At 52.3% G+C, this 18,378-nt stretch overlaps 7 protein-coding genes across 7 annotated transcripts; 4 read left to right on the top strand and 3 right to left on the bottom strand.

The window, feature by feature from the left end:
* Window positions 1–1,389: 1,389 nt before the first annotated feature.
* J4E84_010817 (uncharacterized protein) lies at window positions 1,390–3,912 on the bottom strand (the record flags this gene model as incomplete). The annotated part of the gene is made up of 2 exons (XM_049393372.1): window positions 1,390–1,564; window positions 2,048–3,912. The coding sequence occupies 2 exons, from the start codon at window positions 3,910–3,912 to the stop codon at window positions 1,390–1,392; spliced, it is 2,040 nt and encodes a 679-aa protein (XP_049238903.1).
* A 653-nt stretch (window positions 3,913–4,565) lies between these two features.
* Window positions 4,566–4,898, top strand: J4E84_010816 (uncharacterized protein; the record flags this gene model as incomplete). Its single annotated transcript, XM_049393371.1, has 2 exons — window positions 4,566–4,645; window positions 4,697–4,898. 2 exons carry the CDS (start codon window positions 4,566–4,568, stop codon window positions 4,896–4,898), a joined length of 282 nt encoding a protein of 93 aa, XP_049238902.1.
* A 38-nt stretch (window positions 4,899–4,936) lies between these two features.
* On the bottom strand, window positions 4,937–6,565 carry J4E84_010815 (uncharacterized protein; the record flags this gene model as incomplete). The annotated part of the gene is made up of 1 exon (XM_049393370.1): window positions 4,937–6,565. One exon carries the CDS (start codon window positions 6,563–6,565, stop codon window positions 4,937–4,939), a length of 1,629 nt encoding a protein of 542 aa, XP_049238901.1.
* A 300-nt stretch (window positions 6,566–6,865) lies between these two features.
* Window positions 6,866–7,785, top strand: J4E84_010814 (uncharacterized protein; the record flags this gene model as incomplete). The annotated part of the gene is made up of 4 exons (XM_049393369.1): window positions 6,866–6,877; window positions 7,051–7,246; window positions 7,296–7,627; window positions 7,678–7,785. 4 exons carry the CDS (start codon window positions 6,866–6,868, stop codon window positions 7,783–7,785), a joined length of 648 nt encoding a protein of 215 aa, XP_049238900.1.
* A 274-nt stretch (window positions 7,786–8,059) lies between these two features.
* J4E84_010813 (uncharacterized protein) lies at window positions 8,060–9,861 on the top strand (the record flags this gene model as incomplete). The annotated part of the gene is made up of 4 exons (XM_049393368.1): window positions 8,060–8,115; window positions 8,242–9,137; window positions 9,194–9,393; window positions 9,451–9,861. 4 exons carry the CDS (start codon window positions 8,060–8,062, stop codon window positions 9,859–9,861), a joined length of 1,563 nt encoding a protein of 520 aa, XP_049238899.1.
* Window positions 9,862–12,297: 2,436 nt separating this feature from the next.
* Window positions 12,298–12,875, bottom strand: J4E84_010812 (uncharacterized protein; the record flags this gene model as incomplete). Its single annotated transcript, XM_049393367.1, has 2 exons — window positions 12,298–12,662; window positions 12,719–12,875. The coding sequence occupies 2 exons, from the start codon at window positions 12,873–12,875 to the stop codon at window positions 12,298–12,300; spliced, it is 522 nt and encodes a 173-aa protein (XP_049238898.1).
* A 1,427-nt stretch (window positions 12,876–14,302) lies between these two features.
* J4E84_010811 (uncharacterized protein) lies at window positions 14,303–16,929 on the top strand (the record flags this gene model as incomplete). The annotated part of the gene is made up of 12 exons (XM_049393366.1): window positions 14,303–14,360; window positions 14,413–14,507; window positions 14,556–14,761; window positions 14,812–15,076; window positions 15,132–15,176; window positions 15,228–15,300; window positions 15,348–15,495; window positions 15,546–15,677; window positions 15,732–15,834; window positions 15,886–16,236; window positions 16,288–16,444; window positions 16,493–16,929. 12 exons carry the CDS (start codon window positions 14,303–14,305, stop codon window positions 16,927–16,929), a joined length of 2,070 nt encoding a protein of 689 aa, XP_049238897.1.
* Between the last annotated feature and the right edge of the window lie 1,449 nt (window positions 16,930–18,378).

Raw genomic sequence — 18,378 nt, 5'->3', positions numbered from 1 at the left:
CGTCTGAACTGGGTATTCCATACACCACCGATGAGCAGCCGACGATGGCTACAAATGGAGCCATCTGCAAAGCCCATGACCTCCGTTCCCGTCGATCGGCAACATTGAATATGTTCCAGCACCAGTATCCACGACTGGCCAAATGCATCCGCGTCCCGCTCAAACAATCAACAAGGTACTTTTTGCATGATGCAAGACGCCCAAGAGGTACAGCCTCGACGCCACGCGGAGTGAGTTTCAACATCTTCGTCACACAGCATCGGCCGAGGTACGTACCGCCAGCAAATTCTGATTACCTCCCTCATTTCTTACCACCAGCCATCCGATTACACCCGCGCAACAGGTCTGCGGCACTTGATTGAGACCTATTTGCATCGTGGGACAACGTTGCCTTGTAACCATCGTGAGAAATGACATCGCACCAATATCACAGTATCTTCGTCAAGGACTCGACTCAACCACGCCAGGCTCGACGCCAACCTGCAAGGGGAAATTTGTAGTGCAGCGACACACCGAGCTGGTGGGTGTAGCAGCACACCCGGGAGATGGTCCCTAGCCAGACAACATGCACGGTAGCGCCACAGAGCCGCATAAGGTCGGAAAGGTGGCCGTTGGTGATCATCAGCCTTGCCCTCCGATTTCAGTCACACTGCAGGCGTCGCTTTTGTCTACCTCGAGGAAATGTGTCCAGGCAACTGCCGTGTCAACAGTGGCAGTGTCGTACAAACCGCGGCTGTCGCTCGGGTGATGCTGCCGCGTGGGACGAGGTGATGTCAACACTTTCAGCTAAGCCTTTGTGCTTGCTGGTGCGAATTGATCCTGTGTTCCTCGAGCCGGTAGCCCTTCCTGACCCATTCCGCGAAGCCGATAGGCGTTGGTTTCTGCGCGCATTTGCTGACACTTGGGCGAACACTATACCCCGAAACTGCCGACATCAACTCATCAAAGGCTGGATGCAACGAGACTGGATCTTGTTACACGCCATGCGGATGTTTTCGTAAGAGATTCAGGATACATGTTCTTCTTATGATCTATAAATGCATAGCAAATTGAATGGGTACCGCGCAGTGTATCACACACACCCACCCGAGATAACATACAGTAAACTCCAAGACGGAGCATCGGTCACCGTCATAACGACGCAAGCCTTCTCCTCAGCCCACCACCCCGCTTATGCTTCTCACCCCACAACTTATGAACAAAATGCTGAGGCCGCGACAAACTCTCATGATCAAACTGGTTCCCACGCTGCACCCGCGCGCCTCTCGGCAACAACTAAAGCACAGCATTAGCCACAACAGCGCACCCAGTAAAGTGTGCACCAGCTCCAAGGAAACAAGAAGATAGGTCGGTAAGTAGTAGCGGTCAGGAATAACAGATATAGTTGATTCAAGCCGTACTGACCGTCTTCGTGATGCGGACCAATAGCACACCCTTGCTGATGACACCGTTTGAGTCGTAGAGATGCAGCAGGCGGAGGCCGGTCTGCAGGCGGTCGAGGCGGAAGCATGCCCAGCCGGCTAGGTCATCCTTGCCGAAGCGCTCTTTGTCGATGACTTTGAATCTGAGAGGTAGAGGTTAGCATGGACATGGCCAGTCAACGAATGGGATATCGAGTGATGGCGTGTCGTAAAGAAGCATCGCGCCCACGGCCACTTGCGCACATCAAAGCTACTCTCGCTGCGGATTGAAGCCGTCACGAGACGGCCGATGGACGGAAGCTACAGCAGTATACCGCCTTGGTACTGCAGCTGCCCCATAGCTCGACGTTGAAACCCGATTATTTGGATCAGACGCAGAGTCATGCGGTGTCATCGAAGAAACGACGAGGCGCTGGCGCTGGAACAGCGTGAACGGGAATAACGGCGATCTGCAGGCGCAGTGATCCCGACCCTCATTCAACAGCCGTGCCACGACTGCTCACTCGGAATCTCTGTTTCAATGTTCCTCGCGCGTATGTAGCGATATGATGCAGGGTAACCTAGTCAGACCTCATGACGACCTGCATGTACCTGACAGGTAGCAAAAGAAAAGAGATGAGACTCACCTGACAAATGTCAATTCCTCCGTAACACCAGGAACATTGACGAACTTGACCATTTCACCACCGAAATCGGGGTTCGTGGTCCTTGCCTTCTCGGTCTCCTTCTTCAGGTCGGGGTCGATGGTCTTGGTGCCTTTTCCATCACCGGGCACATGTTCGGAGTTGCGCTCTTCGTGCGACTCAACATGCAGCTCGACCTTGACATAAGGTTTGAGATCCTTTGGATCGTCTTCGTCAGGCGGCAGAGGAATGTCTTGTCCTCCGAAAAACTCAATGCTTAGGTTGAGGTCGTGATGAGTTATCGCGGTCTTTTGTGTCGCTGCTTCGCTCGTGCTGCGGTAGCCTTCTGGTTTGAGAACCCATCCGGCGGTGCCTGCGAACATGGCTTCGTTTTGCATCATACCGCCGTCCCAGCGTTGCCAGTTCAGCGCTACTATCTGCACACCCGCACGCCAGAAGACGGATGGGTTCAGGTTTGTTGATGTCAACCGCGTGCCTTTGGGGTATGCGCGCATGAAGAAATGTTTATTGTGCTCGAAGAGTCGGACGGGGTCGTTCTCGTGAACTTCCATCAGTGTACCTTCTGACAAAGAGAACACGTGGGTAGGAACCTTCGCTTCTGGAGCATCGAGAGTTTTGTACGAGTATCCTCCTAAGTAAACACCCAATCGTGATAGCGCTTCAATAACCTTGGGTTTCGGCGCTGGAGGGTTGTTCTCGCCATCTGGTCCGGCTTCTTTAGAGTCATCCGAAGCCGCAGACTCGGTGCTCATGGTATGTTGTAGCTGGGGCGCTGCAGCTGGCGCGGCAAGCGTTGTTGGTTGTGGTTCAGCTGCGGCTGGCTTCAGGTGTCCACGCTTGACTTTCACTAAGATCTTGTTGTGCAGGTCCTTCAGTGTGGGAAGTTCAGCTTCGAGCAGACCCTGCGCTGGATCGAGAGGTAACTCAAGTAGCATGCCTTTCCAATACTCGTTCATGATCTCGACCATGATCTCCTGTTGCTCTGGACTAGCGTGTACTTCGAGACTGACGATCAAGGGCAGGTTCGACACAGCAAATGCGTAGTCCCTGATGATTACACACACCGCGCGAAACGTCATGTCTTTGGTCAAAGTGTAACCGTGGGTTACCTTAGGCTCGGCTCTCGATGTATAGGAAGCGGAATGCCAGGGCTGAACCTTGTTGGCGTCCTCGTGAGGCGGCTCTGATGTCTCTTGTTCTTCCTCCTCGGATTTGTCCTTGCTGCCAAACTTCTGGGCTAGCCTTTGACGAATGCTGAGACCGGACTTTGATTTCTTCTTGTCTTTTCTCGCATCATTTGATCCTGGGTTGCCTCTCGCCATTTCCTCGTCAGAGCTGGAGTCGGAAAGCTCGTCTCCGTCCCAGACATCGACCTCGACGCAGCGACATCCTCGCATTAGGACGTTCTTGTAGGCATCAATGCTGGCATCGCTCGACAGCTGGTTGCCGGTAAGGTATGTGTTGTGGCTCGACGAGATGAAGTAGTTGGAAATGGGATGGGACTCGTTGACTGGTTGCGCAGGCTTCAGGACGCTTGCTGAGCCCGACATGAAGTAGTTGGCGAAGTTGGAGAATGAGCCGTCGGCCAGAAGCTCAGCGTTCTGTCCTGAGCATTCCTGCTCCTCGACCAGCCACTGCTGTTGCCCTTTCTTTGTCGTCAAGTCGTAGCGCGTTGTGATCTGGTCGTAGACTCTCTTGAGGTGTTGTGTAAGGAGTGGTGATAAGGCATCGACCTTGCGAGCTGCAACAGAGGCGGACGCTGTACCACCGCCTGCTTGGAGTTCGGGGTTGTCGACCTTGGGCGTACCCAGCTTGCTGTCTTTCTTGCTGTCTTTGTCGGGCAACATCTTGTGTTGATGTTACGAATCCAGCGGGGTCGAAGGGAGAATAAAGTCAGGAAGGGCGGCGAAAGGGTTTATAGGCGGCAGCAAAGTGCAGAGTGGTAGCGGTGTATGATCCTGGACGCGTATGCGTGCCTGAGTAATGGCTGAATCCAGGCAGCTCAGCTGGCTCTGAGGTGTCAGTATCTCCTCCCTAATTGCGCAATTGGTTGGTGGGCGGGTATCGTTAACATACATTCAATACGCACCAAAGATATGCGCAACTTAGTTTCGCGACTACAAAGCCTTTGTAGAGTGGTCGCGGGATCTAGTTGTGAAGGTATGAGGGGTGCGGGCCGCGACGTTGACGCGGGCACAATAGCCTCATGGTCAGCTCGTGCCTGCCTTGGCTTGCCGCACCGGCGTTTGATCATCCAATTGGTGGAGCACATGCATCGCTAATACCTGCTAGAGATTGACACGCAGCTTCCGACGTTTGCTGCATGCGCAAGGTGAATGAATGGGGGCTGCCTTGTTTGCGGCGCTGAGTGAAAAGGGTCTAGCTTTGACATGTGCCTCCGCAGCCTCGCCAAGCCCAGCGACGTCACTCAGGGTCCAGCATGGCCAAAGATATCATCGTTCCATGAGCACTGACATTCTTGACGCAAATCACATTCACAATGGTCAAGTCACGGAAAGAAGCAGAGAGCGAAGTCCGATCTTGGGGTTTCGACCATGTGTTTACGTGGACCGATAGTCCGTGAGTATACAATCGCTCTACTACATTGAATGTAGACTAACTCCCTCATAGCAATGCGCACTACTCGCCACACAAGCACAGCGGGAAGACGACACATCTTGTACTCAATGGCTCTATAACATACACATACCCTGATGACCCCGACGCGACGAAGGAAACAGTAGGACCCGGCGCTAGATGGGATGTCGATGCGAACAAGGTGCACGAAGTGTGGGTAGGGAACCAAGGTTGTACATATGTCATTGGAGAATGATCTATCGGAGCACTGCGCGCGTGCCCGTTCAGCATCGCTTAGCCCAAGAACCCATGCTGTCCCAAGTATTTGATAGCGTCGAGTGCCAATTGGTCTGCCTTGACCAGCTCTTGCTCTACCATGCGCTCGTACAATCCCTGCAGCTTTGTTTCCTTGGGAGGATGTTGATACTTGCATTTGCGGAGGTAAGGGCATTTCCCGTTGCGCTTCCAATTGCTACAGACACTCGTTTCCTTCTTTTCGGCGACTGGTGCCCGCGGGGGAGGAGGAACTCGAATGACTGGTGGAGCAATCTTTGAAGATGTGGGTTCTGGCGCTTCGTCGCTGTCGTCTGAGTCGGACTCGGACTCCTCTTCCTCTTCTTCGGAACTTGATACCACAGATGACTCGGATAGCACTGAACTTTCGGCCTCAGACTCTGTCTCGCTCTCGTATCCTAAACCCAGATCCACCACGCTCGGCGCAGATTGCTTCTTTATCATGCTCTCGTGGAGTTTCTTCCGTAGAGCCGCGAGCTCTTCTTGTCTGCGGTTCTCGGCATCTCGTTTTGCGCCGTCTTCCTTCTTGATCGTATTTACCTGCCTCCTTTCGCGAGGCTTCGGTTGCTGAATCTGGTCGTCGACGTGGTGCTCTCTCGGGGGCTTGCCGCTCACTCTGCGCAAAAAGTCTATCTCGGCTGCTCGTTTCTTCGCGGCTTCCTCTGCCTTCTCTACGATCCTCTTTTGTGTGGGGAAATTTCTTCTCCTGTCCTTGATCCATGCAGCGACTTCAGCTCCTGTTTGGATACTAATCATCTCTCCTCCATGCTCGAACGCGAAGCCTCCGCCCTTGAGCTTCTCCGTATATGCGGCTTCTTCGTCGATATCCTCTTCATCGCTACTCTCATCGGGAACCGGCTGTTTCGAAAGTCCTAGATTGACCTTGCGCTTCTTGTTGTCCGGTCGCACCACGGGAGGTGGAGGCAGGGAGAAGCCGAAGCTGGGCACCTGTGGGGGTACGGCGGCCTTGGCTCTCGGTGGTTTCGAACTTGGCTGCGATTGGTTTCTCTGCTGTTGTGCATTGCTGTTCCGGTCGTTCAACTTTCTCTTTTGACCGGCGTGTTGAGGCGGCGAATACTGAGGGCTCGGTTGGTACTGATGGGACTGTGGTGACTGGGGAAAGGAGGCGTTGCTTGTGCTTGTCATGTGGTTGGCGTACGCTGCCATCGATTGTACGCCGGCCGGTGTCGACATATAGGACATGACCTGGGCGAGAGCGTTGGGGTCGTATTGCTGCTGTGTCGCGCTATGTGTTTGCGCGCCGCCGGTGAAGGACGAATTGTTGTAGGCATTCGGGGAGGCGCTGTTGGGCGGCGCATTCGTCTGATGTTGTCCATTGCCGGCATTGTAACCTCCCCTGTTATTTGCGCCGCCTCTGTTGTTCTGATAGCCCCCTCGTTGGCCTCCTCTGCCGCGCCCATCTCCGCGACCGCGACTCTGCCCATGACCACCTCTTGGATTGCCTCCAGAGCTATTGAAGCCCCCTCCACGGTTTTGATTGCCGCCTCTCCCGCGACCCCTATCACCGCCTCCTCGGGCAGGGCCGCCCCGTTGACTCGCGTATGGTTGCTCGCTGGATGTAGCTTTCGGCGGCGGCGGAGGCGGAGGAGGAAATCTGAAGGACGACATTATCGTGGTTGAGAAATCGTGTTGCGCGCGAATAAAAAGTGCTAAGACATTAGGTTTAATAGTTACAAGAAGCGAATGATGGTAGGGCGGAAATCGCGAAAACGCTGGGAAGGCAGTTGCAGGACATGCGACGCGCCTCGGGAGTCCGCAAATCCCAAAAGTTCCTTATCGATACCACTAGCGCGACGCTAGTGGTCACCCAGAGGGCTCTCACCATCAACTCCATTGTCTATATCCACCATGTCCAGGTAGCGACCGATTCTCTGCTCTTATACCCATGAAGCCTCCAAAGCTGCGATCATGTTCATACTTGTAAGTTGCTCCCATATCGATTGTCGTCTTCATACCCTACGCGCTTTCGCGCTGCGCGTCAGAAAATTTGAGCCGAAGAGAAAGACGGGACTTGGCTGTTACTACGCGTAAAGCTCAGTCGCTGGGAATCGCGTCGTGTACATATTGATGATCTTGTACTGATTGATTCGTAGACCACGATTCAAGACCTGATACAAATCAAGCCGCAGGACTTCGAGAAGCCTAGCGCGCAAGCTATCAAAGATGTAGTCAACGACAAGTACAGCAACAGGATCGTTCCTGGCATTGGCCTATGCCTCTGCATGTGGGATCTCATTTCAGCGACCGAAGGTTTGATCGGTCACGGGACTGGGCTTGTCAATGTTAATAGTAGGTATTACTACATCCCTCGTGAAAACGCCGCTTACATGCAACGCAGTCGAATTCCGCATGACCGTCTTCCGCCCATTCCGTGGCGAAATCATCTACGGACGGATCAAGTCATCCAACGAAGAAGGCATCATTCTTGACCTGGAATTCACATCGGAAGTCTTCGTTCCCTACCAAAATCTACCAGAGAACTCGTCCTTCTCTAAAGCTGAGATGGTCTGGATCTGGAACTCTGAAGGCACAGAACTTTTCTTCGATAAGGGCGAGCCAGTTCTGTTCAGGGTAGAGCACGAAGAGTGGTATGATCAACGGCCGACCATTATAGAAAAGGATGAGAAGGGCGAGATTATCGAGGAGAGACCGACGGCCTGGAAGATAATAGTAAGTCGGGTGCTATTTGGGGTTGATATAATGTCTAATGTGAGATCTAGGGCTCCATGGCTCAACCTGGTCTCGGTCCGACTCTTTGGTGGGCCGAAGGCGGAGAGGAAGAAGAGGGTGAGGAAGGCGATGTCGAAATGGAGGGCGCCGAGGAATGATTGCTTCCAGCCAGCGAACACATGCCGCTTACCGAAATACCCAATCACAACGCACGCGCAACTCGACCCATCGATTTACTTGCATTCTGTATCTGTAGGGTCTAGGCAGAGCTTCGCGGTGCGCGTCATTACTACCATCATCATCTCCTTTCCCGAACCTTCTGAATGGTTGTTGACTTTCAGTTTGCTTTGGCTGGTTGGTCTTGTCTGCGACATATATTTTAATGCCAGAGCTGATGCAAGATCGATAATGCCCCAGTAAACTACAGCACGAATGGCGGTCTTCTACCACCACAAGATGTTTTCGTATACCATGGCTCTCAAAGACAGGTACTACCTACAAGGTCTCTTCAGAACGCACCCCGATCTTACAGTCGACGCCGAGCTCTTGAATGCCAGAACATCCATATCGTTCGATGTGGTGCACCTATGTACAGCAATTTCACACGGTTGCAGCATTGATTCAGTAAGAACGTACATGGAGCACTACCGCAAAGATAATGCAGCATTCCAAGGAATGGTCAACCAGGCTATCCCCGTCCTCTACTACGCCATCGGTAGAAACTCGCCGGAGATGGTGAGCCTCCTTCTTGAGTATGGATTCAGTCCGGAGGGTTGTATCAACACGACTCATTTCATTCCTGCGCTCGCGTTCGCCGTCATACATGGCCATCTACAGCTACAAGACACGACCGAGATTGTAAAGGTGTTACTTGCAGGCGGTGCTGACCCAAAGTCCATACCAGAGGATATGTGGCAACGTTACTTGGAACAGCCTTCGGAGGAGCGTCCGACCACCGTGAATTATACGGCAGCGTTCCTTCAGTGGTGCGGCAAACGCACACGTACCCATCTAGCACACGGTCTCAATCTTACGCAGCGATACTACCTCCACAGAGCCAACTCAGCAAGGCCCTTTGAACCCAGGGAGATATCTGAAGCCAACCTTCATGATGCTGAGGGTATTTTAAAGCTCGCTTACCGTATCATTGGACAGCTTCCCGTACTCCACGACCTTCAGCAGCAAATTCTCAACCAGATAGCGTCCAATGTAGACAACCCAGCTGCCCTAGTCATGGTGTTCGCCGGGCCCCCAGGACACGGCAAGACTGAGCTTGCAACGCAGCTTGGAGGCCTGCTGCGTGTCCCAACTACAACCATTGTATGCTCACAGATGAACACCGACACGGAGCTTCTGGGTTCAAGGAACGGTTACCACGGTTCGACACAGGGCTCTACCCTCAACAACCACCTCTCAGACAACATCGGCGAGTGTTCGGTAGTCTTCCTCGATGAGTTCGACAAGAGCTCGCAAGCAGTCTACAACGCGCTTCTCACGATCATGTCAGAAGGTAAGCAAACGATATATCTCGTCTGATGCGTCAAAGTTGACTGACACGATTGATAGGCGAATATCAAGATCGAAGGCAGAATCGGATGATCGATTGCTCCAAAATTATCTGGGTTCTGGCAAGCAACTTGGGCGACGAAGCGATCACCACGTACTACAAACGTCACCTGGAGCACTTGACGGATGACCAAAAGCAGAACGTCAATCTTACGCCTCTCTTGCGTCAGCTTGCGGGTATCTACAAAGGACGCTGGGGAGTACGTATTGGCCATACTAACCTCTTTCAGCAAAACATTCAAAGCTAACTGCAACAGGCCGCATTCGAATCGCGCATCGACTGTATAGTTCCTTTCTTCCCCTTCTCGCCCGGCGAGCAAGCTGTCGTAGCGCACAAGTTCCTCCGCGCCAATGCCGCAAGTGTACGCAAAGACATCGACTTGCGCAAAGAAGTCCGACGACACATGGGTCACTGTCACATCGGCCTTCAAGAAGACGGCAAGCTTTGCAGCCATATGGCTGAGCGAGGGTACGACGTCAGCTCTGGGGCGCGCGGGCTAAAGCAGGAGGTGAGGAAGGTCCAGATTATGGCCCGCAAGGTATACAACACCATTCCTAATCTGGTAACGGAGTCGTCCAATAACGGCCCGTTGGAGAGGCTGGAGGTCAAGCTGATGCCCACTGGTCATAAGGAGAATGAGGTTGGGGTGATCCTGAAGCGGGATTGATGAGGTGATGGAGAGTACGCATGCTGACTGACGGTTGAGAGATGATGGATAAGGTCTATTGTTCGCTATCTCATTCATCACACTAATATGTCATCTATCGATGCTATCAAGTAAATCCAACATGTGTTTCTGACGCCTCATTCTCGCCGATGATGTGTTGACCGATGATTGTGGCGTATGCGACGATAGTGGCCGTTCATGGTTATGGCTTGCTTGCGGCGCAAGTGGAGCGACATATGTTGCAGTGCTGCTCATCAGTAGTCGTGGGCTTGAAGAGGCGGAAGACACCGACCAGGGTCTACCAGTCTCTGCCTGATCTCGTGTGGCCAAGGAAGGATGTGTTCGAGAGGAGACAGAATCAAGCTCGAATCTCGGCGGCGCGACTGATGTTTCGTTGGCGGGCGCGGTCGGTTCGCTGACCGTATGCGTGATGACGGGTCTGTGTCTAGGGATAGCCGGTAACTCTGAAGCAAATGTTGTGTTGTACGTTTGGCTCGCAGGCAACTCATAGTTGGACGTTCGCGAGCTGAGCCGTAGACTATGTCTCGAAATATGAGCTGGTTCGCTACCTGGCAGCTCTACTGCCAGATTCACATCCCCCATCAACTCCGATAATGTCTCAACCTTCCTGTCTTGGAAGACATGGGGTCTTGGGGCTACAGTTGGCGCGGTAGAATGGAACGCGTACGGATTCACTGGTCCGTCTGAGTTTGTACCACTCATGAAGCTGTCGCCTGCCAGTTCTGCGGGCACTTGATGCCTCTCTGGATACTTATAGGCCCATGTGTCTTTTCGGGCTGACGGTGTGATATGCGCATCATCACAGGCTTCACTCAGCGATGACCGCGAGCTTCTATGGATCGGCTGATCAATACTGAGATGACGCTTGGTATCTTCGAGCAATGTTTCCGAGCGGGGACTGCGCTGTTCAGCCGATGTATATGTAGGGGGCGGACTGCTTGGTAGGCTGGGAGGCGATTGATATCTCGAGTTGTATGGCTTGTAGTCTAGGTGGTCTGGCATTACTTGCATTTGTCCACATAACGATCGTAGCGTGGACTTCACCGCATCCATGGTCGACGCGTCCTGTGTGTATGGTGCTTCGGTAAAGAACGACTTCTGGTTCGCTGACCATGGAGTGTTGTTGGCAGGGTAAGATGTCGTTCGATTGCTGTCCCCCAAGAAGACCTTTGGTGAGCCATCACCCAGTTGAGTGTGGCTGGTTGATCTTCTGTGCCGCGACACGATGTCATCAAAGTAGGTCGTATCTTGATACGTTGGCAGCGCCCTAGTACTGGGAAGGTCCTCCAAGCGGTTAAGGAAGCTGAGTACATTCGATAATTGTTGATGGCATACCATCAGTTCGCTCTTGCGGTCCGCTAGTCGTTCTCGGTCTTTGAGAATGTGTCGAAGTTTCTGAGATTGGTCCAAGATATTGCGATGCTGCTCGACACTGCCGCAGTCCACCCATCTGCCGATCTCCTCCAAGGCGGAGTTGGTATTCTCGATACAACTCCTTATCCAAGGGAGTCTTTCGGGTGTCTGTGCGAGTCTTGTTCCTACAGAGCCAACGGCCACCAAACGCTCGACCTCGGACAGGTCGTTGCGAACGATTCGTATCGTTCGCAAGAAGACTTCGCTCTCGCTCCCTACATCTGCGCTACGTATCGCAAGATCAGCGAACTGAAACGCCTTGCTGACACTGGCGGATCTCGTGGGTATACCTGTTACATAGTAAGCCCTGCGCTGCGCTCTGATCGTACAGCATACATACCTATCAATCCGCTCATATTATGAGATTCTGACTAGTTCGAATGGTAACGGAGAAGCTCCTCAGCGACAGCTGATGCTCATGATGAAACGGAGATGCAGGTCGTGAAGAACAAGTTCACGAGCACGACAGCTGCCGGTGGGCGGCTCATAGACCCCCAAAACTCTGTAAGCAGCGAAAGCACCAACAAGGCTGAACCTGCGGGTACTGGAATACCCCTCATGCTGTGTCGCAGTGCTTCGAGAACCGATCTGCAGCTCAATGCTTCTTTCCACGGGCTGAGCTCATGCGTCTGCGCCTAAACATAGGGTCAATACTCCGCGGGCCATGATGCCGGGCCTATACCAGATAATCGAACTCATCGAGCTAAGTATATCTCACGACCGAGTGGCTGCTGCGTGTGTCGCGATGGCGAGTCGCAGATTGGACGGTGCAGAAAGGGACGCTCCTTCTCCGCGCCGGTGGCGCTGGCGCTGGCGCTAAAACACATGGAGCTTAGTGCAAAAGCAAGCATCAACTTCGCTCTTCAGCCTCGTCCCTTCCTCCTGTGCGTCGCCGCCCGCACCCTCGCCATTTCCTCGACGCATCTCAGCTGATCAATTGGTGCATTGCATACTGCATAAACTATCGATGAAACGCCATTTTCGCCCCACCACACCTCATTCTCATGCCGCAATCTCCTTTTCCAGCAACACGCGTGACGGCACCAGCACCTGCCCCTGGTCTCCGATAATCTGTATCAATGCTGGGAACACTGCCAACCCCCCATGTTCGCTAGAAAACCCGAAACGGAAGACTCCGGGCTGTTCAAAGAGTAGGAACGCGAAGTTTGCCGATCGCGCAAGAATCATGTCCAGATTCTTGCGGCGCTGAGCTTCCAAGCCACTCTGCACGAAGGGCGCCACGACGGCATCCAGGTCTGCAGCCGCACTGGCGAATCTTTGGAATCGCTCTTGCGTATCCTGACCAATTCGACCATGCAGGAGAGCACCAGTCATGGTCTTCCATTTGCTGTACATGGCTGATTGCGCTGAGTTGTGAAGTTAGCTTCCTGTTCCAGGACTCGCAAGGCTGGGATGAACTTACCGGCATTCTTACCGTCCTTTCCAGGAACGGCTGACGCGAGAGGCGCAAGCTCTCCCGGAAGCAAGCTCTCAGCGCGTTCTCCGGTGCATCTCGAGAGCACACTCCAGGCGACAATTAGGCGAAGCGTTTCTACCCGGGTTGAGATATTGGAGAGCATACTTGCAAGTACGGAAGAGCTTGTGCCAGTTGCAATCGCCAGCTCTTTGATATTTGCCTGGATGATACTGGTTGCCGGGACAGGAGAGACATGATAAAACTCTCGAACGTGGTTTTTGATATTGTCTCGTATCTTCAAGGCTGCGTCGGTGATGGTATCATCTGATGCAGGCTGAGGCAGCACGTCGTCGATATTCGAAGCATAAGCGCTGGTAGCGACAGTCGGGCCTTTCTCCACGTGCCCAGCAGCGCCATGATTGTGGGCATGAGACGGTAGATGAGTCGATGCTGGATTGTAACGCTTCTGTTTCTGACGGCGTAACAGGAAAAAGAACACGACTCCAGCGATCAACAAGCCGACGAGAAACATTCCAATAGCCACTCCGGCCACCGTACCTCCAGACAGTCCGGCGGTTGCTCGTTGCGTGTCCGGGGAAGGGTTGCCGCTTGCAATCGTACCATTGCTGCTCGGTGATGGACTAGCAGTTTTGGATATGACAACGGACTGAGATTGGCTTGCTTCTTCACTGCGTGAGCCAGTTTCCAGCGCTGCGCTTGAGGAACAATTTGGGGCACAGTTAGTTTGATTCGTAGCCGGATCTGGGATTATAGTTCCGGCAGGTGTCTGCACCGTATTCGGGTCACCGACTGGTGGTGGTGGTGGTGGTGCTGAAGTCGCTGGATCTGGGACTGCTGTAGCAGCCGGTTCTGTTACTGCAGGTGTGGAAGTTGTTGATGTCACAGACACTTGCGGAGTCTCTCCGAGTTGCCTCCACACAAATTTCATATTGGCGCCAAAACCCTCGAGAATTAACAAGTGATCGGGAATAAGAAGGAAGCGAGACAGTGTTCTCTGATCGAGCTCGCGATGCCGTGATATAGGCTGTTCATACCTCGATTCGCTAGCTCAGCCCGATCAGAAATATGCAGGCTTCAGCTGTACAACAGTAACGCAGGCTGCGAAGCTCTGACCACTTGATTTATTCGCCGGAATTGGTAAATGTTGGCGAGGCTGATACTAGCAACATGGTGTTGAACTCTATGGTGTGGGGTCCGAATGCATTGTTGCCGAACAGTCATCAGCACGAGCCCGTGTGGCTTGTCACTACTTCATATCCGTCTGTCACACCGAATGAACATCGCGTAACACCGCCGCAAATAAATTGGCATCGCAGCAGACCCCACGTTGTACTTTTTTTTGGGAGCGGTCTCGACCTGTCGGCAAGAATGAAGTGTGAGGCTGAGCCAAGGATGGCTTTCCAGTGACCGGACAGGGAAGACCGGCATACCTCAGCCTTGTCACTTCTTGCACCTGGATTCCATACATGACAAGCATCAGTACGTGTTGTTGAAACCACGCGAAGCTGTAGTGTCCGTGTTATTACTACGTGATAGAAATTGCCCATCATTTTAACACACGCTTTCATCATGGAACTTCCACAATCTCGACCAGATTTAGTTGTATCCATCGATTTTGGAATGACATGTAGGTTGCGACTTGTGAGTTGGCAAGATCTCAGCGCTCATAGGTTTTACAGGTACTGGTGTCGCATACTGCAACGTAGCGACTGGGTCTGATAATGTACGGCACATTCAACGCTGGCCTGGACGAACGCAAGCGAATGAGAACAAAGTAAGATCTTCAATGGTATACCACGAAACACAAGCTAAATTCGTGCAGGTACCGACGTTGCTAGTATACCCACAGAACTCCGAAGCGCCATCATCGTGGGGATTTCTTGCTGAAACTGCACAAGAGAGCAGTGGTGCAGGTCACGAGAGCAGGGAATGGTTCAAGATCATGCTCGACGAGGACCTACTGGAACAAATGAGATCCAAGTCTACTGAGCCATCGAAAGTACCACATATCCAAGAAGTAGAGAAATGGTAAGCTCGGTACTCGAATTCGGCCTTGCAGTGAGCTGATGGTTTTCCAGGTACACGGATTATTTCAGCTACCTCTACCGTACGATCGAAGCGCGACTACGAGGCGAACTCGCAAGCCGATGGGAAGACGCGAACATCGAGTTCATCTTCTCGGTACCTACAACATGGAAACCTATACCCACTGTGGAACGATTCAGGAAGACGATATCCGCAGCTGGTTTTGGGTCGTGCGCCAGCCACACAGCATCAATAGGGCTGACGGAAGCTGAGGCGGCTGCGGTACATACAGCGCGGAGTATGCCTGGTATCTTCAAGGTGAGTTGTCTAGCAGATCATGATACTCTTGCGTAGACTATAACATTACCAACAGGAAAATGAGTTACTCTTCGTATGCGACGTAGGTGGAGGTACAACGGTGAGAAAGCATCGTAGTGCCGCCTCATGGCTAGTTCGCTGAGTGTTATAGGACCTATCGGTTTTCCGAGTGAAGAACACTCAAGGTGGCTCTCTTACTCTCGAACAGATTGATGTTGTATTCGGTAAGGTTCTCGCAGCATTACACCTGTGCTATACTGACCTCACGGAGGTGCCACTATCGGAGCCGCACAACTCGACAGTCTATACGAAAAAGCGGTGCTACAGCGATTGGAGCATGCCGATCGACTTCAGCCAATGGGACTTCAGGATATACATCAGGCGGCATGGGAAATGCGAATCTCGAAGGAATACCAGAAGTTTGTTTGCATCATCGACAAGAGCGACGACAACCTAACTGACTGCTCAGTGCAAAATGCGATTACGGCTCGGAAGAATCTTTGATGGATACCGAGACCTTTGCGGTGCGGGTACCCAAGCTGGACAAGGCTTACAACAACCGAGAATGCGCTATTAGCGCCGGCGACATGTACTTCCAGCGGTTAGACTTACACATGAGACCTACTCGTGGTGTTCTTAACTGACACCTCTGTAGCGACGATTTGAAAGGCTTTTTCGACACTCAGGTATCTAAGCTTTTCGAAATGATGGACAAACAGCTCGCTCGTGTGCAGCAAAAGTTTCCATGTGAACAAGTGGTATGTCAACTTACACGTCATGCTATAATGTCACTGTCTCACCCAGTTCAGTCTCATCTCGTCCTGTCCGGAGGTCTCGGCAACTCCGCATTCGTTCAAAACTGTCTACGAAGCCGATACGCATTCGGCAGCACACCACACTCCAACGCACAGCATATGCAGATCCGCATCGCACCCGACCCGCAACTCGTGGTCTGCAAAGGCAACGTGGCCGACCGCATTCAGAAGCTCAAGACCGGTCAGTCGGTGCTCGGGTGGCGATGTAGCCGTGCATCATACGGGACGATGTGCAAGATGCTGTACGACCCGTTCAACCTTGCACATTTTGGGTTGAGGACGGAAGTTGATCCTTTGGACAAGAAGGAATACGTCATGGATTGCATCGACTGGTTTATCAAGCAGGTAAGCGCAATCTATGGGTACAATATGATAACATGAAGCTGACTGTGTCAGGGCGAGCCAGTCTCGAGCGACTTCCCCATAGTGAAGAACTTTCAACGAAAGTGCCCACCAGCCTCATCCAAGTACCCCAACCCACCGAGAATCTACCCCACGGAAGTAATATGCACCGAAATCGACAAGTCCGAACTTCCAACAGTAAAAAACAACGGTAGGTGTACATCCCCGACATGACGAAACACAATACTAACATCCTCAGCTTGCCGCTCAATATGCAAAATCGAATCCGACTTCTCATCCCTCCCGCTGTCACTCTTCAAACTCAAAAACCGACACTGGTGGAACTCCGGCCCGAAATACCACCGCATCAACTACGTCGTCAAAGTAAATCTCGGGCCCGCGGATGTATCCTTCGAATTGTGGCACAATGGCGTCAAGCTTTCGAAAGACAACTCCATCAAAGTTGAGTGGCAAGCGAGTGCGCCGCCTGATCTGAACGTGACGACTATTGCACCAGACTTCCCGATGAACAGTTTGCCGGCGGTATCGAGTTATGATGCAGCGCATCGCCGTACGGTGAGGTCGGTTGGGGATGGGGGCGGTAGGCTTGGGACGAATTCGGGGAAGTGGGAGAACAAGACTGGTGTCAGATCTCAAGTGATGTCGGCGTCGCAGAATGGGTCCAGGGTGTGGTAGGAAACAGTATTGTTCGCCTCCATGCGCATCGTGGATGGGTCCGCTGAGATTCAACTTCTCGTACGCAGGTTGCGGTTTTCGCGCATTTGTCGTTCCCAGAGCCGTGTGTTGATCATGTTTCCGTTTCTGTAGCGAAGTCGACCAGCGCCTAAAACCGCAGGAACATGGTGTTCCAAGCATACAACATGTTTATCGCAGAGTCTCCAACGTGCGTTTCAAACCCCGCTCATCCATCATAAGCTCTATCCAAATCACAGCATCGCACAACAGGAAAAGTACCGCAACCGCCATGAACATAACCATCAGAACGGCGAAAAATACGCCACAAGCGTAAAATAGCTGGCCGACTTTTTCTTCAACAGCAAATGGCGGATCGAACAGCTGGCACCGACATATAGGACATAAATGTCCACCTGGAGATTTAACGAGCTCGGCAAGGCAGTCTCGGCCCATAACGTGGTTGCAGGGAAGAAAAAGCATCCCGGCGTGAGTATCGTTGTCATAGGGTTCCCAACAGAGGCAGCATGTGTTGTCGTTGAATGTGTCGGTCGGTACCGCCGGGAAGGTCCGCCAATTCAAGAAATCGTCTCTGGAGACGTAAAGGCCGAGGAAATTTTCGAACATGGCTGGTGTTTAGTTGGGTGGTAGGTCTGTAGAGTTTGTTTAGTACAGCACGGAATGCAAGGGAGTGTTAAGTATAGGTGAGTGGTGGGCAACCACGGATGAGGATGATGTTGGAAATGGTTGGTACCATCAAATCAGTTTTCCACGCTGGACGAATGAGAAGAGAGCTCTTTGCGCATATTGGACAACGGAGTAACAGAACCAAGGAACATGAATACGATAGAGAGTATTAATTAACCTTAACGCGTAGAAGTACGCATTTTGCAGGTGGATACCTATAAACGACGCTTAAACATTCTCGTACCTCTGCCGCTGAAAACCAACCCACTTATGATCCGGGGTGAGCTTAAAAAATCGACGGATTGTAGACGGTGCCTCCGTATAGCAAAGCTGTTACTATCTGAGCAAAGCAAAAGCGAACCAATATAACCGAGAATACGGTCGTTGAGAAGATGACACGGTCGCGCCGACTCAATAGTCCAAGGTCCATGCAACCCACGGGTACGCTAATTGCGATGGCGCAGAGAATCAGCACTGGAAGCTTCTGCCACTGCCATGGCGTCTGAAAAAGCTCGTCTACTAAGTAGAAAATGCTGGTCTTCACCGCTAAGGCTCTGGAACGTCCTGATGAAATCATGAGATGAACATAGAGGGCTTGAACCATCGCGTAAATCCGCATCCCCAGTTCCAGCTGGGGTTGCAAGAGCGGGTTCCTCGGATATATGTTGGTAAGGCGCTGTAAAACGAAGTCAATCTGGTAGCATACGTTCGACATGCGGTACCAGGAGTTGACGGCCTTGACAGGAAACCTGATCCAGGCTGGAA

The sequence above is a fragment of the Alternaria hordeiaustralica genome (assembly GCF_023758085.1).
Source record: "Alternaria hordeiaustralica strain BMP 2776 chromosome Unknown scaffold_47, whole genome shotgun sequence".
Lineage (NCBI taxonomy): Eukaryota > Fungi > Ascomycota > Dothideomycetes > Pleosporales > Pleosporaceae > Alternaria > Alternaria hordeiaustralica.
Note: the sequence above shows the minus strand (reverse complement) of the source record. Positions and strands in the feature narration are given on the sequence as shown.